Source organism: Myotis nattereri, assembly GCF_964212035.1.
Source record: "Myotis nattereri genome assembly, chromosome: 12".
In the NCBI taxonomy this organism is placed as follows: Eukaryota; Metazoa; Chordata; class Mammalia; order Chiroptera; family Vespertilionidae; genus Myotis; species Myotis nattereri.
This window is the reverse complement of record NC_138087.1, coordinates 56,336,524-56,362,251: the sequence shown is the minus strand read 5'-3', so window position 1 is coordinate 56,362,251 and position 25,728 is coordinate 56,336,524. Positions and strand designations below refer to the sequence as shown.

At 40.5% G+C, this 25,728-nt stretch overlaps 2 protein-coding genes across 4 annotated transcripts in view; one reads left to right on the top strand and one right to left on the bottom strand.

Moving 5' to 3' along the window:
* The window catches only part of XPA (XPA, DNA damage recognition and repair factor), a 29,583-nt gene extending 17,466 nt beyond the window's left edge, over nucleotides 1-12,117 (top strand). Inside the window, exons 6-7 of one of the 2 annotated variants that reach the window (XM_081102981.1) lie at nucleotides 9,291-9,423; nucleotides 10,295-12,117. In XM_081102981.1, the coding sequence (XP_080959107.1) occupies nucleotides 9,291-9,423; nucleotides 10,295-10,397 (236 nt within the window). In that variant the 3' untranslated portion in view covers nucleotides 10,398-12,117. Of the gene's footprint in view, nucleotides 1-9,290; nucleotides 10,240-10,294 lie in introns of those variants that run through there. The other variant, XM_081102980.1, reaches the window with a different exon arrangement.
* Nucleotides 11,742-25,728, bottom strand: part of NCBP1 (nuclear cap binding protein subunit 1) — a 47,159-nt gene continuing 33,172 nt past the window's right edge. For both annotated transcript variants that reach the window (XM_081102978.1, XM_081102979.1), the window contains 8 exons: nucleotides 24,377-24,499; nucleotides 21,683-21,785; nucleotides 20,786-20,879; nucleotides 19,877-19,980; nucleotides 17,760-17,874; nucleotides 13,940-14,068; nucleotides 13,289-13,402; nucleotides 11,742-12,266 (listed from right to left, as the gene is read on the bottom strand). In XM_081102978.1, coding sequence (XP_080959104.1) covers nucleotides 12,153-12,266; nucleotides 13,289-13,402; nucleotides 13,940-14,068; nucleotides 17,760-17,874; nucleotides 19,877-19,980; nucleotides 20,786-20,879; nucleotides 21,683-21,785; nucleotides 24,377-24,499 — 896 coding nt within the window. In that variant the 3' untranslated portion in view covers nucleotides 11,742-12,152. The remainder of the gene's footprint in view (nucleotides 12,267-13,288; nucleotides 13,403-13,939; nucleotides 14,069-17,759; nucleotides 17,875-19,876; nucleotides 19,981-20,785; nucleotides 20,880-21,682; nucleotides 21,786-24,376; nucleotides 24,500-25,728) is intronic.

The following is a 25,728-nucleotide window of genomic DNA, read 5'->3' as shown; positions in this document are numbered from 1 at the left end:
CTGGTTCTGAGGTGGGACTCTTGTAGACAGCATAGATATGGGTCCTGTTTTCTTATCCATTCAGCCACTTTATGTCTTTTGATTGGAGCATTTAGTCCATTTACGTTTAAGGTTATTATTGATAGGTACTTGTTTGTAGTAATTTTTATTCTTTATGCCTGTTTCCCTTTTTCCCTTTCTATTTCTTCTTTTTACAGCATTCCCTTTAGCATTTCTTGCATTGCTGGCTTGGTAGTGATACACTCCCTGAGCTTTTTTTTTTTTTGTCTGAAAAGCTCCTGATTTCCCCTTCAATTTTGAATGATAGCCTTGCTGGATAGAGTATTCTTGGATTCAGTCCCTTGTTTTGCATTACTTTGTATACTTCATTCCATTCCCTTCTGGTCTGATGTGTTTCTGTTGAGAAATCATTTGGTAATCTAATAGGAGATCCTTTGTAGGTAACTCTCTGTCTCTCTCTTGTAGCCTTTAAGATTCACTCTTTTTTTAAAAAAAATATATTTTATTGATTTTTTACAGAGAGGAAGAGAGAGGGATAGAGAGTCAGAAACATCGATGAGAGAGAAGCATCAATCAGCTGCCTCCTGCACACCCCCTACTGGGGATGTGCCCGCAACCAAGGTACATGCCCTTGACTGGAGTCGAACCTGGGACTCTTCAGTCCCCAGGCCGACGCTCTATCCAGTGAGCCAAACCGGCTAAGGCTAAGATTCACTTGTTTATCTTTAACGTCTGCCATTGTAATTATGTGTCTTGAGGTGGCTCTTTTTGGGTTCATCTTGTTTGGGACTCTCTGTGCTTGTGTAACTTTTCTTCCCCATATCAGGGAAGTTTTCTGTCAGTGTTTTTCCAGATAGGTTCTCTAATCCTTGCTGCTCTTCTTGTCCTTCTGGCACCTCTCTTATACATATGTTACTTCATTTCATGTTGTCCCAAAGCTCACTTAGGCTCTCCTCTTGCATTTTAATTATTTTCTCCAGTTTCTGTTCAGATTGGACTTGTTTCTCTGCCCTATCTTCTACCTCACTAATTCAGTCCTCTGCTTCTCTTAGTCTACTGTTAAAACCTTTCATTGTGTTTTTTATTGTTGCTATGTCACTTTTGATTTCTTCTTGATTCTTACATAGGTGGTTGATTTTCTCGTCCATCTGGTTTACGAATTGTATGACCATTATGCTGAATTCTTTTTCTGACATACTGCATTCCTCTGTTTCATTTAGTCCCTTGGGAAGGGTTTTTTTTCTTCCTCCTTTTCTTTCCTTTGGGGATTGCTTCTTGTCTCCCCATTTTTTGCTATCACTGAAGGGTGCAGGTGCCGAGCTGCACGGGGCTTGAGCTGCTGTGGTGAGCTTGGTGGGACATTGTACACCTGAGATTCACTGGTGATCTTGGGGGCATGGATGCTGTGGGTAGGTGGGAGCTGTGTGCACGTCGACAGGGGCTGGCTCAGGGATAGGGAGGCGCAGCTGCTGTTGGCCGGCAGGAGCTGCACACACTGGCAATCAAGGGCTGTCTTGGGATGCGTGGGACCTGTGCCACTGTGGCAGGTAGGTGGGAGGTGAATGCACTCCAGGACTCACAGGAGCCTGAGGCTGGGATGGCTGGAGTCACAATGTCCATGGATCTGCAGCTGTGGTCTTTGTTCAGAGTGTCTGTAGAGTCTCGGTTTTTGTCTGAGGCCAGTCTGGGTGATGGTGAGGCTGGGCTCCTAGTCACAACAGTTCTGCCCTTCAAGATGGCATGGTTTCTGTGCCAGTGCCAGCCACCTGGGAGTGCTTGCAGTGGTAGTGGGGCCTCCCCGTCTAAGAGAGCCTGGTCCGCCAGCCTGAAAGTCTTGCAGGAGAGGCTGGGCTCCTAGTCACAACAGTTCTGCCCTTCAAGATGGCATGGTTTCTGTGCCAGTGCCAGCCACCTGGGAGTGTTTGCAGTGGTAGTGGAGCCTCCCCGTCTAAGAGAGCCTGGTCCGCCAGCCCGAAAGTCTTGCAGGATCTAACTGTCCTTCTCTCTCTCTCTCTCTCACACACACACACACACACACACACACACGTCCACACATTCCCCTTTCGCTCCCTCACTGTCTCACACTCTCTCTCTCACTGCCGCCCTGCCGGCCCCCATCTTCGACCCTCTCAAAGCATGTCTTTTGAGGAAATTTTTCCAAGTGATTATATGAGTGGTGTATTTTCCAAGTCCCTGCAAATCTAAGAATGTTCTGTTTCTTTTGCATATGGAAACCTAAGTTCTCTTGTTGTATGACATGACTCCATTGTCTTCTGGTATTTGATGTGCATTGGTCAGTATGATGCCTTCTTCAATTACGGCTTCTTGTTGAGCTGTTTAGAGGTTGGTGGATATATATGTTCCTGCCCTCCTGACTAGGCTACAAAGGGCTGACAGTGGAGCACACATTGTAGAGATTGGAAACAAGGAGCTTACTATGAAGTCTGCTCAGAAGTCTCAGAACAGAGAGGAATAGAAGCAAGTCTAACAGTTTTTAGTTGAAAAGAAATTGGAACCTGGTTCCCTCGCAGTCTTCTGATTCTGATCCACAAAGGAGCTGATCCAAAGTTTACTTCTTTATGGAAAGGCAAGAGATTACATTACCTGCTTTTAGAATATGACCTACTTCAGTAGTTTGAGAATGAACTGATCTTACTACAAAAGAAAATTGAAAGCATAAATAGTATAAACCAGTGGTCGGCAAACTGTGGCTTGCGAGCCACATGCGGCTCTTTGGCCCCTTGAGTGTGGCCACAAAGTTTCAATCGCACTGTACGTGCGTGCCCGCACATGGTATTTTGTGGAAGAGCCACACACAAGGGGCCGCAGTTTGCTGAACACTGGTATAAGTTATATGTAAATATAGAGAAAGTGAAAGACAACAAAAGAATTTTGCCAGCAAATTCACATTGTTGTAGATCTCAGATTCAAGGAGGCAGAAGTAGAAATGATGGCATCACTGCTACTCGGCGTAAGTGGATTTCAAAAAAGGCACTCTGTGTTGGCCTTGATATTGGGTGGGAACTTTCATTGGTGCAAATACACAGAACATGGTTTCTTTACACAAATAAGGCAGAGAAGGCTTTTCCTTAAAGTTATACTCAGCTTTCTCTTATTTAGTACTGGTAGAGGTTAGCCTTCTTAAAACAAAAAAGAAAATTAATTTTCACTCTTTGTTACTATGCACTCCCCCCCGCCTCCCCTCCCCCCCGAAAAGAGGTGGGTGGTTAAATTTCATTTGGGGCCCCTTCTAAGTTTGTGGACATTTTACATTTTGGGCCTATGGTTATATATAATTTACTAGAGGCCCGGTGCATGGGTTTGTGCCCCAGTGGGGTCCCTTGGCCTGGCCTGTGGGGATTGGGCCGAAAACCTGCTCTCCAACATCCCCTGAGGGGTCCCGGATTACAAGAGGGCAGTTCTCGGGTGACGCACCCTGGAATCGGGCTCCCTCCTCTTTTCTCCCAATATTATGTCACTTTCTCTCTGTATCTGTCTCGCTTCTTTCATCTCACTTTACCCTAGGTTTGGCAGTGACCGACGACTTGTGAGCATTTAGCTACAAAATGCAATTATTTAGCAAACAGGATTTACTTAGCCTGGAATCTAGTCGGCCTAGGGCAGGACCCTGCTCAATGTCAGGTTCCCACCCAGGCCCTTCTGCCCAGGCAGAGTCCTGTGGCAGCGGGAACTTCCTTCTTCCCACCTGAGCTGCTCCTTCGCCTCCTTCCCTCCCCAGAGGTTGCCCACTGGCGCTACTGCCTGCCTGGAAGGAGGTAAGCTGCGGCCGATTTCCCAGCTGAGAGTGGTAGCAGGAAAATTCGCTGCCTCCACTGGAAATCAATATTAAGTGGATGGGCTGGCGTGGGTGGCAGACGTCGGGGCCACAGCCAGTAGGTCTCATCATTTAGCTAATTGAGTTGAAAAGTTTCTGTAAGGGCCAGACCTACGACCTCTGCAATGGGCTAGAGGCCTGGTACATGGATTCGTGCATCGGTGGGGTCCCTCAGCTTGGCCTGTGGGAATCAGGCTGAAACTGGCTGACATCCCCTGAGGGGTCCCAGATTGCGAGAGGGCGGTTCTCAGGTGATGCACCCCGGAATGGGGCTCCCTCCTCTCTGGTTCCGGGTGCATAACCCAAGAATTGTAGCTGCCAAGTCACTGCAGCTTAGCAGCTCCTGTGTTGAGCGTCTGCCCCTTGGTGGTCAGTGCGTGTCATAGCTACCGGTCGGACAGTCGCTTAGGCTTTTGTATGTATAGATGACTGTCTTTGGCCGTCTCTCAGGAGAGTGAAGGACACAATTCCCTGTTACTCTGCTTCAGTTTACGGAGGATAGAATAAAACCAGTCTGCATATGTTGTTTCGTCACTTCCTGGTGATTTTTCCCCCTCTAATTAACAAGGGGTACTCCTATCTATGTTAAAACTTCCCACCTTCCCTTCAAGTATTTAAAAGCATCTGGCCGCCCTTAGCCAGTTCTCCTAAGTTTACCTCCTAAGCAACACTCTCTTTCTTTGAATACAGGCTGCCTCTTTACAAAAGATATTAAACCAAATAAAAGGCAAGTCTTAGAGTGGCAGAAAGTAAATTTTTCATTGAAACAAGGGAAAACTCATTTTGGTAAAAAGTACCAACAGTCCCTAAGGATATCAGTAGCAAGTATTTTAATAAATTAGCCCGTGAGGCAGTCGACAGCTTTCTGTGCTGTGGAACTCTAAGCCAGGGACTAGGAGGCTGTCACACCGTAAACCACTCTTATTCTCCAGCTTCAGCTCCGCTTTCAATGCTGCTAGGCTTGTTCCCGCTTGTCCCCCCTCCAAGGTTTCCTCAGCTCCCAAGTCCTATCACTTCTCCCCTCTTCTAGTCTCAGACCTTTCTGCCTTCTCTTCTCATTCTCAGCAGTAGGTAGTTGATTTCTACTTTCCAAAGTTTTAAGTTGTTTAAATGAATGTGAAAAACGTATTAATCTTAAACAAGTTTTTATTTCACATGTTGTTCGCCATATATGCTTTTCTCTCTCCACATGTATATTTTGCTGATCTACTTAAGAATTACCTGTAGACACTGTAATTCTTATTGAGTATGTCAACATGTTATCTCCTAAAAACAGTGACATTCTCTGCATAACTAAAAACGATCGCACCCAATAAATTTAACATTAATATAAATCTGTTATCTAGTGTATGTATCTTTCCCCCATTGTTCCAGTGCCTTTACCAGCTTTTTAGTTGTTGGATTTAGGGCCATTCAAGGATGATGCATATCTTTAGTCCTAGTTCCTCAGTCTTTTTATCTTTCATGATATTGACATTTTTTAAAACTAAGAGTTGACAATTTCATTTTTACATTTCACAATACAAGTAACATAAACTGATAGAGGCTCCCTCTTTGGAGAGTCCAGGCCACTTGGTGTGCAGAATGTCCCTCCATTTGGGTTTATTCACAGTTTGTTTCCTCATAATTAGATTCAGGTGGAACGGTTTTGGTAGGAAGCTTCCTAGGTGATATGTCGAGTGCATCACATACCAGTTCTCGAAGAGTGCTACTCAGTTTGATTGCTGGGTTAAGGCAGCATCTGCCAGTTTTCTTCAGCCACCCTTTTCCCTGCAGGGTGACTTTTTGACACTATATGTGAACATCTTGTTCCTTAAATTTCACTCGGTGGTTTTAGTACATGCAATGATTCTTGCCTGAGTCAATTATTATTAGGGTGCATGTAAATGGCGATTTTCTATTTGTTATTCTTTCTATAATTGCTATTTGACTTCTTTTGGAAAAGAGCATTTTTAGTACCATTTGGATTCATGGATTCTTATTCTCAAACCAGTGTTATAATCCATATTTCTATCATTTATTTTGATGCTTGTCTCATATTTGGCCAGTGGAAGCCCCTTCAAGCTAGCTCCTGTCTTTTATTTTTATTTGTAAATAATTTCAAACTTACATAAAATTGTAAGAATAGTACAAATACCCATATATCCTTTACTCCAATTTACCTATTCTTAACACTTACGCCATTTGCTTCATTATTTGCATTCTATATATGTTTTTTTCTGTACCTTTGAGTAGGTTGTATACATCGTCATTCTACTCTTAAATACTATAGTATTACCTAATAGGGATGTTCTCTTACAAAATCAAAGCATAATGTTGATGTTCTTATCTAATCCATCATCCATATTCTAGTTTTGTTAGCTGACCCAATAACGTCCTGTATGATTTTTCGTTCTAGTATAGGATCCAGTCTAGCATCAGGTATTGGCTTTAGGTACCATGTCTTTCTAATTTTTTTTATTCTACACCATTTCCACAGGCTTTATCCTTTATGACAATGTCATTTTTTAAGTCTCTTCTCTCCCCAAGCCCTGACTTCTTTAGAAATACTAATGTGTTTCATTTGGGACTTTTCTCATTTGCCCTGAAGGTTAGATTCTGGTTTTGCATTTCAGGGATAGCACATAAATGATGTGTCTTTCTCAGGGCATCACATCTGGAGGCATGGTGGTGTTAATATTTATTTTTGATTTGATAAGCATAAACAAACAAAAATAAAATTGTAAGGCTTGCAAATATCCTTAACACTTCCCCCTAGAGTTTAGCAACTATCCGTGGATGGTTCTTGCCTGAGCCAGTCTTGACTATGATGATTGCAAAAATTTTCTAACTTTAGCACTCCCTCTGCATTTAACCAGCATCCTTTCCCACATTTGTTTATTATTGGTAGGGGTTAATTCCTATTCTTCACAAGAGGTTCATTTCTGTCAATTATTTTGGTGCTCAAATTGTCCCAGATTTGGCCTAATAGAAGTATTACTGTTTTTTTTTAATCCTCACCTGAAGATATGTTTTTATCAATTTAGAGAGGAGGCAGGGAAGGAGAGAATAACATTGATTGGTTGCCTCCCATATGTGTCCTGACCAGGGATTGAACCAGCAACTTAGCCATGTGCTCTGACCAGGAATCTGAACTGGCAACCTTTTGATGTCACTACAACCGAGTCACCTGGCCAGGGCAGGAGTACCTTCAGACTAGCTCTGAGTCCTTTTGACATGTCTTTATAATTTGTTGATTACTCCTTTCTGTTTTCTACACAAAACACATGTGTATTTACTATATTTTTATGTTTGCCCATATACACATATATAAAAATTAAAACCTTGAGTTCACATTGATAAACCCCAGTCAAAAAATTCAGCGTTCATTCTATTTTCCTGACAGTGAGAAACCTGATTCCCATTATCCTTACGATAGCTGATTAATGCCCCGTATGTAACTAATCTCCCATTACTGTTGCTGCCTCCTCGGTAGGGAGATCCTCGTTACCTTTCTTGGGCTGCCCCCCCTACCATGGATGCCTACTTTATTCGCTCCACTTAATAATGGTTTTAGGACTGGATTGTTCCAGGAAGGAAAAGGGCAAGAAAATGACAAACATCAGTTTTTTAGTACTTTCTTATTTTCTACCATATTTTCTTAGAAATATCTAGTAAATACTAAAGGTATGACCAATCATGGCTACTAAGCTAGATTTGGGTTAAGTATTTTTTTTAAAATATATTTTATTGATTTTTTTTTTACAGAGAGGAAGGGAGAGGGATTGAGAGTTAGAAACATCGATGAGAGAGAAACATTGATCAGCTGCCTCCTGCACACTCTCTACTGGGGATGTGCCCGCAACCAAGGTACATGCCCTTGACCGGAATCGAACCTGGTACCCTTGAGTCCGCAGGCTGATGCTCTATCCACTGAGCCAAACCAGTTAGGGCAGGGTTAGGTATTCTTTTAGTGTTAATACTTTCCTTCTCTCTCTCCCCCCCTAAATTCACATAATGCTCAAATTTAGGCAGAGGTTAGCTTAGCAGTGATTGGGATGCAGTCAGATTTTGAGAGATTTTCTGTGGGGCAGGCAAGAGAAAGTGGCCGGGATACCTTACACCAGAGCAAAGTTGAAAAGCAGGTATTGGTACTCAAACAGGAAACATTTTCCTGTCATCTGAAACCATGAGGCAGCTGTGAAGTTCTGGTTAGCTTATAATTTCAATTATTTATAAACTGGCCTAAGATAAAAGGCCTAGAGGGCATTTCAGATGTCTAGAAAAATTAGGGTTCTTCAAAGTATGAGATAATAGGATAATAGGAATCAAGCTTAGATTTTGGGTGAACACAAACTACCTTAATTGTGCACGCTGAAGCTTAAAAATCGTCTCAGATCAAGTGCTTTTCGTACGGGAGGGATGAAAAGGCAGCACAGCTGTGGTTAACAACACGGACCTGAGCTGGACTGTCTCTGCCATCAGCTACCTGTTTGACCTATGGCACACGTTATGTAACTTCTCTGTGCCTCAGCTTTCTCATCTATAGAATTGGGATGGTAGTTGTACTTATTTCAAAGGATTGGGAGGATTAAATGTATTTTATACAGTGCGTAGAGCAGTGCCTGATACATAGCTCTATAAATGTTTGCTTATCCTCATGACATAAGACTGGAAATACAAAGACTCAGGTAGCATTTTGATATTACTTATTACAGATCTAAAATGGAGTAAAGAAAATGTGATTACTTGGTGCATGTTGATCTTTATGGTTGACATAAAAGATAACTATCATACTCTCCCTTAGGTTGTGCTACTGTCAGTGCTGGGCTTGATGGATCATTGGTTAGAATAGAAAAAAAGTAAACAATTACTGTTGCTTTTTGTTCATTAAACTAGAAACTGAAGTTATTAGAGGAAGAGACAGACTTCCCCTTGCTGCTGTGGCAACCTGTCTTCCATAGTCAGTTGCTTGAACAAATCCTGTTCTTTTACTCATCTTCTTAATTTGTTGTGTGTTTTGTGTGTTTTTTGCTCTCTCTCTAACCCACACACTCCATTTCTGAATCTATTTCATACTACTCCAGAGGCATGAATGATTTGACAGGTCAACCTGGTGAGGTAAGTTTGTATAATCAATTTTGATTTGTTAAAGTTAAGGCAAACCATATTTTGTTTAAACATACCTACACACCTGATGGATTTTAGCTGAATAGCACTACTAAAAAACTGTCATTTTGCCCAGCCGGCGTATGGCTCAGTGGTGGTGTTGACCTATGAACCAGGAGGCCATGGTTTGATTCCCGGTCAGGGCACATCAGGACTGTGGACTTGGCTTGATCCCCAGTGTGGGGCATACAGGAGGCAGCCGATCACTGACTCTCTCATCATTGATGTTTCTATCTCCCTCTCTGAAATCAAAAATATATTAAACACACACATAAAAACCTGTTTTTTCTCTCTCTTCTCCCTTTAGAATTACGGCGAGCAGTAAGAAGCAGTGTATGGAAAAGGGAAGTGGTTGCTCACCAACATGAGTATGGACCAGAAGAAAACCTAGACGATGACATGTACCGGAAGATTTGTACTATATGTGGCCATGAGTTGACGTATGAGAAAATGTGATTTTTAGTTAAATGATCTGTTTTACAGAGTTTTAGGTTTAGATATAAGAAATTTACATTGGTCTTATTCAAAATTCACAAAAATATGTCTTTATAGGTGAAAGAGTTGTAAAAATAATGCTTCAGTACTAAGTATGTATGGTATGGCTTAAGAGCAAGTGGTCTGATAATTTTTTCTGGAACAGGGATGGGAGCTGAGTGGTACAGTAGGTTTAAAAGTGTTAGATGATAGCTAAAGTTCAGAAATATGAAACCAAGGCAAACTTTCGATTGGGGTAGGAGGATGAGTTTTAGTAAAGGCAAAAGCTGGCTGCACTGGGTTCTTACTCCAAGAAACAGGAATGGTGGTAAACCCTGCCAAGTCAGCAAAAAAGGAGCTACTACTAGGACAAGTCCTGATTAATAACAGGAATAAAGAATGAATTGTAGGGGTCCGATCATGTTTTCTGTTATTTGTAGGGTTTACTATAGGCCCTAATATTAGTTGCTACATAGCCCTGTTCAAATCTGGATTAAAATGGAAAAACAACCAGGAAGGTAATTATAGTAAGTTTGTCATTACTTGCTAACATTTACTGAGCACTTACCATGTGCCAGGAAACCATTATGCTAAGTGCCTTACAGATATTCTAATTAAATCCTGGGAGGGAAGACAGCTTGCTTCTTTGCTTATTTAGCACTTGGAAAGGAAATAACCAAAAACCTGACCAAGAAAGGCAAAAGTCAAAACAAGTCAAACCGAAAGAGGCTTGACTGTAATTACTAACTGTTCTCTTCATAAGTATTCAATACAGAAATGTTAAATATATTTTTTTGTGTTGGTTTTTTTTTTAATATGCTATGCTAAATATTACAGCTCAATAAAAATTGATTCTGAACGGGCAGAAGACTTTCCTGGGACAAAAAAAAAAAACTTCCAGCTTGATGACAACAGAGTAACTAGGAGTTCAGGCTGCTGACAACAGCATTACTGCATTGGGAGATAAGGAGCCCTTGAGCCACATGGATTTAGGTTCAGATTCATTTACTAGCTGTGGACCTTGGGTAAGTTACTTGGATTTGGGCCGATTTTATCTGGGCACAATAACACATCTCTTAAAAACTTACGAGGATTGAATATGGTGAATCTGTAGAATGTGGAACATAATAGCCACTCGTTAATGAGCACATATTGTCATCAAGACCAATAGTTATAGATTTTGTCTAGCTGAGATATAGTTCTAGTCACTGTTTTTCGTCATTTTAAGACAATCCTGATATCCAGTTACTATTGACAGCCAGGTCTGCTCTGGTTAGGTTGGCAAATTCACTACTAAATATTTTTCTAGTAAAAGCAAACAAACTTATCTTCATAGGAGTTTAGAATTGGGGAAAACAAAAGTATATGTTCACTTTGACAAAAGATGGTAAATGGCATCTGAGTAGACTATATTTTATAGTTACTAAATATATGGTAAACCAAAGAGGTCATATGTTAATAAGAATGAATACATTATAAACTTATGATAGGTTATCTTTTTAAAACTTATTCTGTGTTGCACAAATGCTCAAAAATACTACCATTTGTGTTTTTATAGATTTCAGAGAGGGAGAGATAGAAACATCAATGATGAGAGAGAATCACTGATTAGCTGCCTCCTGCATGCCCCCTACTGGGGATTGAGCCCACAACGCGGCACGTGCCCTTGGCGGGAATCGAACCTGGGACCCTTCAGTCCGCAGGCCAACGCTCTACTACTGAGCCAAACCAGCTAGGACCAGTTGTGGGGTTTTATTAGTAAATTTTTTCTAAGGTTTAATGAAAAAAGTCAAAATGCTAGATAATCCCTTAAATTTGTATGTTATTTTACAGTGCAATCTCATTATCTTAGTTAAGTCTCAACACCATATAGGAAACAGGCTCAGAAATAAGTATTATTTGGACCAGGTTCTATAGAAATAAAATCCAAACCTAAATCTAATCCCAAGTATAGAGTTTTAGCCAATTTAGCTACTTCTGGAGGAAATGACCACGACCTCTAAGATAATGGTTCCCAAACTTGTCTGCGCATTAGAATTGCACAGAAGCCTTAAAAACTATGGATGGTATGTGTTGCACAATCCCTGAAATTGTGATTAAAAATAACTGCTGAAGGTTGCCAGGTGACTTATGTTCAGACAGATTTAGGAACTGCTACTCTAAATAACTTTTTAAATACAACTATTTTAAGAGAAAACTTCAAATGGAGGTAAGTACACCTTCAGTAAGAAATCACTATAATTTTAAAGTAGACTGAGATGATAAATCATGAAATACCAAAATGTAAAAAACATATTTTTAGTTTTATTTTAGCCATGTTAGGTTATCCATAAGCTGTGAAAAGCTATGCTACTTGGTAATAAACCCATTGTGTCTATATACTACTTTGTAAGCTTGACCTCTAGGGATCACATACCTCAAATCAGTTATCTTTTGTGCCTTAAGGAGAAAAAATGTCTATCAGAAAAGTTGTATCTGTCACATATAATACATCCTATGGTCATCGATCGTCACATTGTCATTAGGGAATATTGTTTTAGGGGTAATTACAGGCAACCAATGTCATATTCTTCACTGTCCTCCCTCTTTCCTTTAGAAAGTGAAAGGAGCTACATGAAAGCAAGCATTCAAACCATCCGAAATAAGACAAATTAGACTTTAAAAAAAAATCTTGACATGAAAGGAAAAAGGACCCTTAGGCCTGTAGGGCACAGAACTGCTGGAACACAGCCAGGATATGAGGGTCTAATTCAGCAGTGAAGAGCAGGTTCTCCAGGGTCACCATGTACTGCTGGATTATTTGGTGATGCTGTGGACACAAAAGTGGGGGTTTAGGTCAAAAAAGGAGCATATAAGCAATCTTCCAGAATATTCCCCTCAGCAGCCCACCCACGTTGTGAAATGATGGGAATAACGGGCCCCTGAAGAGCCCCAACATTTGTAGAGGGAAATGAGGATGTTCAATAACTTAAGAAATGCAGTTCTGACCAGCTTCTATATAAATGCATTCATGCCTCATTAGTGATGCCTGCTGCTATCACTATTAGACTAGGTTAAGCTGGGTCTCTCTACTCTCAAGTATGACTTTAATAAAAGTAGCCCAGATAGGGATTGACATAGGACGATTTTTTTAAAAGATGGAAGGTGGTATATGTTACAAATAGGAGTAGCACAATTGCTGTTTAAAACCATGGTTCTGAAATGTAAGAAAAATTTTGGAATCTCTTTGCGAAAGAAAAACATTAATCTTTTTAAAATAGCTCATCTGTCCTATTGGAAATCACTGACTTACTAAGCCTATGTTAGAAAATGAAATCTCTTCTATGTGCACCTATATAACTGGAATATACTCAGAGATCCCAAAAGAACTAGGGGTTGTTTTAATTGGAAGTAACTAAATCTAGAGAGAATTTTTATTTGGAGATTTTAAAGAACTTTTTTCCCTTTTATGACTTCTAATTCAATAACTTTTCTAGAATAAATGAGGATTTGGGCTGTATGTTTTGGAAGACAGAATTAGTTCCACTCTCCTACCAAGCTTTAATGTAATCTTGCTTTTCTAAGGGCACTGTTATAATTACTATTCCCTGAACATTTGTTCTCTGCATTTTGTATTAAGCTAGGCTTTCTAGCAGAGAATGGCAATTAGGAGTTGGTGATAAGAACCTATTTAAGCCTAAATATTCTGAGCAACAGTAGGAGGAAATGGAGATGAACTAAAGTACTTATGGGTATTATATAACCTCCTGACAAATTTTATGATTTTTAAAAATGGAGTATCTTTGCAGCTGAGAATAGTGATATTTATTATCTAATCAGTTTCCCACAAACCTGTAAGAAGATCTGCTGGAGCCTCTCTATACAGTTTTTATACCACGGTGTTAATATGCTGGTCCCGTCCGTCTCACATCGTACTAAATGCTCAGTCAAGATCATGATAAAGCGCTGGAAAGGGGGTACAGAGTTAGAGGTGTTAAGAGTGAATTAATTCTTCAGAAACAATCACACTTTTGACCAAGAGACTGTAAAGGTGCTATCTATTCTGCTGTCTTTATGATATGTAACTTTCATAATTCAACAAATACTATCTACAAAGGCACACCAGTAATAATGTGAGTTAGTACATCCTCTTTGGCAATATGTAAAGACCTTTAATGTCTAGCTTACTTAGGACATAATCAGAAATGTTAAAGAGGAATCTATGCACAAAAATGTTCATCAAGAAGAAAAACAGTCATTCAGTGGTCAATGATTGGGCATAATGAGAGAAAAATTACCAAACATTCTCAGTTTTTAAAGCCGGGAAAAATGCTCATGCAAGAATGCTGAATGAGCAACACAATTTGGAGACATACATGGTTAACCCCAAGTGCTCAGCTTTTATTTCCTTTGTATTTTTAACTTTTATAACTACAAATAACATTTTTTAAACTAAAGGAATATATATTTCTTTTTACATATCAATGACCCAATCCAAAATACCTGAAATATGACAAGGAACAGGTTCTTTTGTTCACTCTGAGCGGATTCCACTTTTTCCTGCAGTCTTTCTATTTGCTCTTCAAGAGCCCCATCTTTCCTGTCACTGCTTCTGTCATCATCATCACTTCTCTACAGAAAGCAAAGGAACAAAAGGAAAATGCCATTTAGAATGTTACTGTATTAAATCCCATCAAGTAAGGGAAATACTTTATTCTGTCTGGTCAAATACTATTTGGAGACTTGTATTCTATGAGACTTGTATTCTATTTTTTAAAGTATGTTTTTAATTGATTTTTTTAGAGAGCTAGAAACATCGACGGCTGCCTCCTGCACGGCCCCCACCAGGGGTTGAGCCCACAAACTGGGAATGTGCCCTGATGGAAATCAAACTGGTGACTTCTTCATTCATAGGTTGATGCTCAACCACTGAGCCACACTGGCTGGGCTGAAGGCTTGTGTTCTATAGGGAAAGTACTCACCCCTCGACATCCCAAAGTCCTAGGACCAGAGAAGAAATTTAGTGGCACCTGAATAATATCAGTGGGAGTGTTTGCTATTAAACAGGAGTTATGCCTTTTACAAGATAGTCCAATCGGAGGAAATGTGTATCATATTTTTCCTCTAGTCAAGATGAAAACAACTTTGAGCTCCTGGAAAATATACTTGATTCTTGTTATTCACCATAGCTATGCTTTCTGAAGTAGCTGTGAGTCCAGAATTAGTCACTACTGAACCATTGCTCTTAGGGGAAATAGAGGGTTACATTCTTTGGGAGCCTCTTGTCACATATTCATCAAATAATTAATATATAACCTTGTTTTGTGTGTTTCTTTTTAAAGGTATCTAAATCTTGCCCTAGCCAGTTTTGTGCAATGGTTAGAACGTCGGTCTGTAAACTTGATTCCTGGCCCCAGTTGGGGTACGTGTGGGAGGCAACCAATCAATGGGTCTCTCTCTCCCTTCCACTCTCTCTAAAATCAATGGAAGAAAGTACTGGCAGGTGAGGATTAACAACAAAAATATATAAATCTTACAAATAATTATATGGAGAGAATCGTTGATCAGCTGCCTGCTACATGCCCCACGCCAGGGATCGATCCCGCAACCTGGGCATGTGCTCTGACTGGAAATTGAGCCATGACCTTCTGGTTCATAGGTTGACCTCTGAGCCATGCTGGCCAGGCTATAGTATTTTTCTATACAGAAACACTAGCTGAGAAGGACTTAACATTTTCCTGACTCTTAGTAATACGACTAAATTTCTTTGGCTTTCAGCCTCTCAGAATGCTGACCACTTCCCGGCCTCCATCCCCCCCACCCCCATCCCCGCGCATTAATCTTCACCTGAGGCTTTTTTCCACTGATTTTTAGAGAGGAGAGGTTTTCATAAACCAGTCATCATCTCATAAGTCCATAAATTTAGCTATTTTTCCATAGCTTTATCACACACTACAGATACTACTTTTTGATGGAGCATCCTCATATACAGATTGGTAAATTTCCTCTTCCTTTTTCTGGGTGTACATTGTTGATTCATGAACATTGGATTCACAACCTACAGCACTGTAAGTCATGCCTGGACAAAGCTACTCTAACCCATGTATTTTCCCCATCAGGCACATCATGGCCTCCTTGTACTTAGGACACTAGACAGCCCTTCAGTCCTATGCTGGGGACCATTTTAAACAGTGAAATAACCAAAACGCCAGCATAGAATGAAAACAAAAAGTACAAATAACGTGGCACTAAATGACACCATCAAGAGGACACTTTAAAATAGGAGAACTGAAACAAGGCAGAATTGAGTTGTTCAGTCTCAGCTGGGAACAAACAAGCCCACTGGGCAACTCGGAATGTCCACTGCTCTGCATATGTCTGCCATGATCAGGAAAGCACCGTGAGTATTGAGATTATAAATAAGTTTTAGTGAGTAGGTGAGTTTGTAAAAATAGAAGCTCCAAATAATAAGGATAATGTATTCTTATAACTCTGCTATTTACTCAACAAAGTAGATGACCAATAAAAACCGACAGTGTTTTCCAGTCATTAATAAAGCTCCACCTGCCCATTTGAGCAGTAACAGAAGGGTAGCTTGCTAATCTTTCACCCTCTAATGGGACACACAAAAACCGGGCAGGCCCTTACATAGCTCAAGAGGCTCATCCTTGTAATAGTTGATAAATGGCTGTCTGACAGGCAATTCACAGCAGACTGTTTAAGACTCTGCTGGCAATGCTGTGCTCAATATACTTCTGTTAAGCTTTAACAGTTGCCTTCTAACTTACCCTGATGAACTTAAAGAGTATTCACCAAGGTTATTTTTGTTTGTTTTTAAAGGCAAAAGTCATGATTTTACAGATTAAGGGAATAGGCTCAGATGTTATATGACTTTCCCAGTGTCACAGCCGTCAAGTGGCAGAGCCAGAAACTGATTCCTGGTGTGTTACATTCCAAGATCCTTTTTTTTTTTTAAAAAAGTATATTTTATTGATTTTTTACAGAGAGGAAGGGAGAGAGAAACATCGATCAGCTGCCTCCTGCACATCCCCCACTGGGGAAGTGCCTGCAACCCAGGTACATGCCCTTAACCGGAATCGAACCCGGGACCTTTCAGTCCACAGGCCGGCGCTCTATCCACTGAGCCAAACCGGTTTCGGCCCAAGATCCTTTTAGCAAGAAGGTAGGCAGCACCAAATTTGGAAAGCCCATTTCTCTCCAGGTAACACTCTATTGGTGAGCCCCGTCTATGAGAGCCTATTCTATTCCCCAAACAAAATGATCAGAACCTCCTCACTCTACTTTTATCTCTCACACACCTGTTTTGGGGTCTGCCTTCGTATGTTCTAGGCAACTGGATACATGTTTGTCTTTTTCTAACACTAAAGCAAAGTTCTAGAGTACCACTGCCCCAGTATACCGTTCTGCAATGAGGGAAAAGTTAGATACATCTGTGCTGCCTATCACATTAGACATGTGACTATTGAACACTTGAAATATGGTGTGACTAAGGAACTGAATTTTAAATTGTAGCTGTTAACGTACTGAACGCCACATTCACAGAGAATGGTGTGGCATGAGGGAAAGTTTCTGGAGTTTGACAGACTTGGGTTAGATCTTAGCTCTGTTACTCATAAGCCATGTAATCTTGATCAAGTTATTTAACTTCTCTCAGCCTCAATTTATACATGTATAAAATGGGGACACCGTGAGAGTATGTTTATATACATACATATATGCGTGTCTCTATGGAAACTAGAAGCACTTGAGTCTGCTATAGGTTCGTATAGGTCATTAAGCTTGCTCTCACCTTCTACTCTGGTAAATGTGTATATAACACTAGAAAACATTATCATAAAGAAAATCAGCACTATTATGCTAAATCACAGAATACAGCCAGCTCACCACTCTCCCTCGCCCCCCTTGAAATGGCACAGTACCCAACTTATTGATGAGAATCATTTTATAAACTTGGAAATGACTGCCTCACCCCTTTCACAGTACAGGTGGAGTGGTAAACATCAATAGTTGCCCCCTCCTGTTGCAGCAGAAATGTAGAGAAATACTTGCACAGGTGTTCTCTTTCACTCTCCTCAATCCAGAGAGGATCAACTAAGGAAAGGTAAGGGTTATGTCTTCCCAAACAGGCTCTCCGTGCAGCAGAAAACAACCCCCATGTTCTTTTCCTTCCTTCACTACGACAAACAGCTATAGATAATTTGGCCCCAGAAAAAATAAGTTCCCATTCAAGGTAATGAATTTTGAATATTTTCAAAGAGTTTCTGGTGTACGTTGACCTTTTATGAGTAGAAACAAGACTTACCCGTTTGTGCTGTCTTGCGAGTTTTTCTTTAGCTTCATCCAGCTCTTTCTGTATCTTCAGAACGTGTTTGTTCATCTTACGAATTGTAGAGTGCAGGATTTCCCAAACAAACAATCTTAAAGTAAAATGGCATTTGGTTACTGTATGCTAACCTATGCTAACAGAAAATAAGACATCTCAACTTTTATAACCTACTCATTCTTAAGGTCTGGTATAGCCTTGCACTCTTTAGGCAGAATTAGTCATATTGTCCCCATCACATGTAAGCATCTATTGTTACCCATTAGAACAGTGATGGCGAACCTTTTGAACTCGGTGTGTCAGCATTTTGAAAAACCCTAACTTAACTCTGGTGCCGTGTCACATATAGAAATTTTTTGATATTTGCAACCATAGTAAAACAAAGATGTATATTTTTGATATTTATTTTATATATTTAAATGCCATTTAACAAAGAAAAATCAATCAAAAAAATGAGTACACGTGTCACCTGACACACGTGTCATAGGTTCGCCATCACTGCATTAGATACAGGTGAGCTTCCTGAAGGCAATACTGGGTTCTTGTCATTTTTCTTGTTTCCATCGCCTACGAGATACACATATTGAAGAAATGTGTGCATATTCATTGAAATGAAAAGCCAGAAAAAACATGAACAAAATTACATGTTCTCATTTAAACACTAAATATTGGAATTTTCTTGAAATGAAGACCTAATCTGAGGCTCATTCTACATGCTTTATACTATTTAGTACACACTCAGCCAATTCTCTCAGAACATTTAAGAAACTCATTAGTTGATAATAACTGTAAATTGCTGGGCTTTTAAGAGTAAGATAAATATTTGTATGTCAGCTACCTTATCAGCAAATTGCTAAAGTACCAGAATCACCTCGTAGGCGCTTTTAAGTGACTTCTTAATTACTTTTCTGTCTATGCAGTAGGTCTCCTTACCCCAAGACACAGAAGAGTAGTACTTCCTTGTACAAATTCTGATTTGGATGACAGTTTTAAGTGGGATTGTCTTACTATTTGTTTCGAATGTTAGCAGACAGGATAAAAAAAGAGTACTTTAACTCTGGAAAGGGTGGTCAGAGAGAACTAGCTGAGCTTGCACAGAGCTCTTGAGCAATGTATCCATTCAAGAATGCATGTGTTTGAATTCCAGCTGCACTGAGCTATGCAACTTTGGGCAAGCTACTTAAGCACTCTGTAACACTTTCTACTTTGTAAAATATGGAGGATAATGTAACCTCTTTTGCAGTGGTGTTATAAATGAGCTGCAAATGTAAATCACTCAGGATAATGGCTAATACATACTTCGGTAGTCACTTTTTTGCGAGTTTGCAAGTCTGTTGCTTTCATTTGTGAATGCCAACTTAGCCAGTATGATAACCTTAAGATCATATCCTTTCACCCTAAGGACTCAGTTTATTTCAGACCAGTGTCCTCTGCCAATAACAGACACAATGAAAAGGATAAATGCTTAGTGTTTAAATTTTTATGTCTTTGTAAGTAATTTCCCTTTGTTCCCTGTTTTGTGTCAATTCCTGTTGTCTGAGTCCTGATCAATTATAAAGATTGGGGACTCAACTTCATGAATAAGAACCAAACTTAGTGAAAAGTGTCTTTCCTTTAGGGGGAAATGGGTGTAGAATGAACCTTCTGCATTAAATCCAGGATTTTTATGACTGAGGTGAGACCTCGCTCCCTCACAGGCATCTGGGTGTCCACCAAGCTTCCCTCAGTTCTCTAAGGATGTGTATTTAATCTGTGACTATTCTCCCAGTTCCTAGTGTGCATTCTAGGTCCCCAATGGAGCTGGAATTCTTTTCCGTGTTCCACTGTCTAGCGAGACCCTGACACACAGCCTGATCTTCTCTAATAATCTAGATCCTTATCAGCATTTCTACTTGACTGGTTGAGTCCTAATTCAACTTACATGTGTGTCTAAGAAACACTGCAACCTGACTGGCTGTATTTCCACTGCCCGGGTATCTGACCATTAGTATATATTAATATCAACCTGGTCTGGATCAAAATTTGTAGCTCATGTGTAAGAACACACAAAAACCAATTCTTAGAGAATAAGAACTTTGTAAAATAATTCACATTACCTAATAAAGTCACGAGATAGTTCTGAAGAGAAGATCCAATTTGCTACTGCAGCACAGTCAACAATCTGTGTACGAATCATCTTGTCTACTAGTACAGCAATCATCTACAATGAGAGAAGAATTCTTAGGATAAATCGCACTCATACATAGGCCATAATAATCCCACTGCTAGACAAGTAAAATAGAATGGTTGTAAGACTTATTCTGCCTTCTCCTTAGCTCTGGTACTTATTGCAGGAATACTATAACACCAATAAAGATTGAGCAAAAAAAAGAAAAACTCTGAATGGTAACACAAACTTAAAAAAAAAATTAGATAATACCACTCTCACCTTTCAAAATTATAGAAATGTTTTATAAAAATCTTAAATATATCCTGAAACCTATTTAAATGCCTCTGTATAACTCATGGTATAAAAACAATATATTAAGATTAAAAAATCTGGTGTGTGTTTGCAGAAACTGGTTAACTATTTCCTACCCTATTGGTAGAATCTTTAAGCAATAAGATTTGTACTATTTAAAATGTGTTGAGCTCTGGGTGTTTGACTTAGTGGATAGAGCGTTGGCCTATGGACTGAAAGGTCCTGGATTGCAGGCTCGATCCTCAGTGAGGGGGCAGCTGATCAATGATTCTTATCATAGATGTTTCTATCTCTCCCTTTCTCTCTGAAATCAATAAAAATATATTTTTAAAAATGTGCTGATATTATAGTCCCCAAAAAACCTTGAAAAAACCCTCAACCAAATATCATTAATTCAGAGCATTAAGAAAATTACATAGATTTAAAAACCATCCTATAGACAGTCAAATGTCATGTTTACAAACTGAAACAATAGTAATAAATAGCCTTGTTTTTATGCCCTATACAATCAGAGCCTCAACATGTATAATTAAGTAGTTTTTACCTGTGGATGGTTCCTCCAGACCTCAAACATAACTCTTAGAACATGTAACTTTCCTTCATCACTTTCAGCTAGGGTTTTGAAGACTTCATGAAACCTTTTGATAGTGGGAGAAAAAAATACCACTTAAAAACTTATTCATTAAGCATTGTAATGTTTCAAAGACTTTTCAGTATTAATTTACAGTGCAAAATAACCAAATGTTAACCATTAAGGATATATAGAAAAGGAATGATTAGAAATTCAGTTTGTATGTAATTTGTCACAAAATCTTAAGAGATTTACAATATACCACTGTTAGCTCAGGACTACAGTTTACTGTGTATCTAAGAATAAGTGAGGTCTAAGGAATCATCTCCAAACACTGGTGATGTATATTCTGTGTGACTCATATTCTGTGGGAACTCTGCAAGTAATATAGGCTGAGACGGGGCGAGGAGGTCAGTTTCTCTGTTTGGCTGGAGGAATATCTGTATGTTCTAATTCTGGACTGTCTGACGAGTTAGAAAGCTTCCTTTAGATGTCAAACTGAGTGGCTCCCAAAAATGCAGTGGACTCTGATTTCTGCTTAAGTTTCTTTAGGAAGATGTCTAGACAGGGTGGGAGTTTCTTGACTATATACTAGTATATGACCGTCCTAAGAACCCAAGTTTTCCACTGGTTTCTCTAAAGGTCTATATAAAAAAATGCATTCCATGTATATATGTAAACTGTACACACAGATGACAGAAGCCATAGGACAAGGATTTTAGTTACCACAAACCAAAACCCATTGTATCAAGTTACATTGTAATACTAAGACCTTCATATTCAGCAACTTTAGGTAAAAATGACTGTGCTGCTGGTATTCAAGCAAAGTTCAAAACCTAAAGAAAGGGGCTGTGTTCTTGTTACACTTACTTTGCAAGAGCACTGAAGGAGTGGCTGAACGATTTGGCTGCCAAGTGTAGCAGAGTCTGCACAAAAACCTCTATTTTCAATGGGTTAAAGCTGAATCCTTCATCTGAAAAATATTCCATAGTAAGACAGAACATAAGTACAGCAATTCCTTGGTCCCTCACCTGGAATGCTAAACAGATGGTGTGCTCACATCTAAACACTAAGTCAGACATCCATGTAACATCTGTGAGTACTAACAGACAATAAAAGACCACCACTGATTTCAAATACCCAAGATATAAAACTAAGCATAATCATAATTCTTCATTTTTTGGCTATTTCCCTAATTTTTCTATGTGACACATTTCTTTTATAAATATCACATAGATTTCCTTGTTCTTATCTCTCTATATGGTAGCAAGGTAAATTCTATAATAATAAAAGCGTAATATGCTAATTAGACTGGAGAGCCGAATGACCTTCTGGACGTCCTTCTGGACGAAGCCAGGGTTGCGAGGGCCAAGTCCCTAGCACAAATTTCGTACGTTGGGCCTTTAGTATATTAATAAAAAAAAAAAATTACAGTAAACTCTAAACACTTCAGTCTACGTCCTAAGAAGTCTGACAATGTCTAAATTTAATATCATACTTTTGACTTAGGCTTTCTAATTACATTTTCTCTAAAATCCTAAGTGTCTTTAGAAAAATCCAAACAAAATCCCAGTAATAAATAGCCCAAAAACCATTAATGTTTTATTTTGATTAGCCCTTTATTATGCACGTCTTAGATCTAATAAAAAAAATTTTTTCCTCCTGAAAATTACCTAGTTGTCGCTGATTTTCATCTGTTTTACTGATTTGTCTGTATCATTTGTTCGTGTGGTTTTCAAGATGTGTTTTACATGTGATAAGGCAAGTCCCTCTCAACACTTGTCTTATCCATTTATTGATTCAAGGAAACTTATAAATTATTTTGTCAACTTTCCTATTCTTCCCCTCCAAATACCTAGGGATTTTCACTGGAATTACGTGATACATAGTATTAAACATCCTATCTAATAAAAGAGAAACATGGTAATTGGCGTACGCCCGCTATCCTTTCCATTGGCTAATCGGGGCAATATGCAAATTAACTGCCAGCCAAGATGGCGGCCGACAGCCAGGCAGCTTGAAACTACCATGAGGCTTGCTTGCTTCAGTGATGGAGGACTCCAACATTCCCCGCCTGCCTTGCCGGCCTCTGAGCTGCAACTCTAAGCAACTATGTAACAAATATACAAGCTAAACAAAACCCTAGAAACCTGCTTTAGTCGGGGCGGGCTTCAGCCAGCAGGATCGCAACATTGTAAGCAAAGGCCAGAAACCTACTTTCAGCAGCCGAGGCCTAAGAGCTGGAGCCAAGCCTCAAAGCTAAAGCTGGTCCAGAATAAAAAAAACAAAAAAGAAAAAAGGAGCGGTTGGGAGCTTCAGTCACCCCCAGCCTGAAAACAGCCCTCAGCCCCTCACCCAGACTGGTCAGGCACCCCAGAGGGGACCCCCACCCCGAAGGGTGTGTGACCAGCTGCAAACAGCCATCATCCCCTCACCCAGGCTGGCCAGGCACCCCAGTGGGGACCCCCACCCTGATCCAGGACACCCTTCAGGGCAAACCAGCTGGCACCCACCCGTGCACCAGGCCTCTACCCTATATAGTAAAAGGGCAATATGCCTCCCAGCACCAGGATCAGCAGAGCTGCGAGGCCTCCTGGCACCGGGATCAGCGTGACAGGGGGCAGTGCCCAAACCCCCAGATCGCCCTGCAGCTGTGTGTGTGACAGGGTGTGGCGCCCCAACCCCAACTGGCCCTGCCCTGAGTGTGACAGTGGCGGTGCCCCAACCCCATGCTCGGCCCTGCTCTGTGAGTGACGGGGAGCTCCCCAACCCCCCTGATGGGCCCTGCTCTGTGAGTGACAGGGGGCAGCGCCCCAACCCCGATTGGCCCTGCTCTGTGCGCAACAGGGGGTGGCGCCGCAACCTCCCCATCTACCCTGCCTTGAGTGTGACGGGGTGGTGCCCCAACCCCCCAATCAGCCCTACCCTGAGCGTGACTGAGGGTGGCATTGCAACCTCCCAATCCGCCCTGCTCTGTGCATGACAGGGGCGGCGCCCCAACTCCCCAATCGGCCCTGCTCTGAGCTAGACCAGGGACTGCACCTAGGGATTGGGCCTGCCCTCTGCCACCCAGGAGCAGGCCTAAGCCAGCAGGGCGTTATCTCCCAAGGGGTCCCAGACTGCGAGAGGGCACAGGCCAGGCTGAGGGGCCTCCCCCTCCCCCCCGAGTGCACAAATTTTTGTGCACCAGGCCTCTAGTTATTATTATAACAGTTTAATTTGGAGAAAATATCCAACTTTGTAATACACCAAATCTTCCCGAACCTCTCTAAAGTGAAAGCAGGGAATGCCTAAAAATCTTTCAATGATAGTAGTATATTGTGCTTTGCATTTAGTTTATATACATAATCCAAGCTATTTCATAAGGATGTTAGAATCTCTTTTTATATAAGGGAGAAAATTCCGAGGTACTAGGTACAACTGACAGGCTGAACAGACTTCAAAGGAATATAGTGATTTATGAGCATCTAATGAGATTTAAAAGGAGCACATGTTGCCAGAGTTATGTTCATGCTCTAACCTAGCCTATACATAGTCCTCTCAAGAAATATTTAATTCCCTTACCGTCATCATCATCCTGGTTCGGATTTGGTACATCTTTCAGAATGCTGAAGATTTCATCACTGGTTGCTTTACTTTTAAAGGCAACAGCTAAACAGAGGGCAACCGAATGTCCAGGAAGAGAATCTATGCACAGAAAGGGGAGTGGGGGGAAGGGAGGGTATAGGTCAGGTTTGAAGATTATTCCTGCAAATAGTTAAATTAACTGAGACACTAAAAACAATAGTTTTTTTTTTTAACATAATACTCTTTATCTTAAGATCAATATTTAATCTGTACAAAAATAACACATTCGAAAGTTACATTTAATAAGTCAAGGCTTTTTACCTAAAATAAGGCATAGTTCTCACTTCAACACTTAAGAACACTTCGCTAACTGAAATTAACAGTACAAGGTGTGCTGATCTTCAGGGATGAGAATGAAGAGAACTGTGAATACAGTTAAATAGTCCTTTGATATCCTCAAGTCCCTAGGCTTCTGTAAGCTGAAAAGCTGAGACTCAATATATTCCTCTTTCAATTTTGCCAATTCCCCTTTCCTCCCCCTTTTCTGTGATAGAGCAAACTGAGTTTGGGTTTGAACAAGATGAAGGCTGCCAACTTAAAGTTTTTCTTCTTTTTTCTTTTTCTGAGTCCATACCACAAGCCAGATGTTCATGAGCTGTGTTTACTACTGGTTAGTATCTATCAAGTCCTTATGGTATGAAATTTGTGCTAGTGTATGCTGTAAGGCATCACCAGAGCAACACACTTCTAATGTAAGGTAGACAAAGGTAACAATTAAAAAGGAAGTTCTGACATAGAATATGAGTTAGTAGGCACTTGGAATGAATAAAGTAAATTACAATAGGTCACATGTACTTTGTGTTTTTCCTTGAAACTGGGAAAGTAAGTGACAGAAAAAAGAATACCTGGAACCAAGGTGTCTATATTGTGGCTGGGGAACCAAGATATTCACAAAGGGAAGTAGCCACAAAGCAACACAAAACTGGCTTGCTGAAGGTTAAAAATATTTAGTCATGGAGGTTGGTCTAGACCAGTGGTCGACAAACTGCGGCTCGCGAGGCACATGCGGCTCTTTGGCCCCTTGAGTATGGCCACGAAGTTTCAATCGCACTGTACGTGCGCGCCCGCACGTGGTATTTTGTGGAAGAGCCACACTCAAGGGGCCGCAGTTTGCCGACCACTGGTCTAGACACTAGGAAGGAACAAGGTCCAAAGATAGAAAGGGCTTTCCAGCCTGGGCAATAGCACAAAGACAAAACCAAGAACCAGAGGATGGAAAAAAGGAAGTGGGCCTGGCTGGAGTAGAGCTCCATGTGGGACGAACTGACAAATGCAAAAGCAGGAACGAC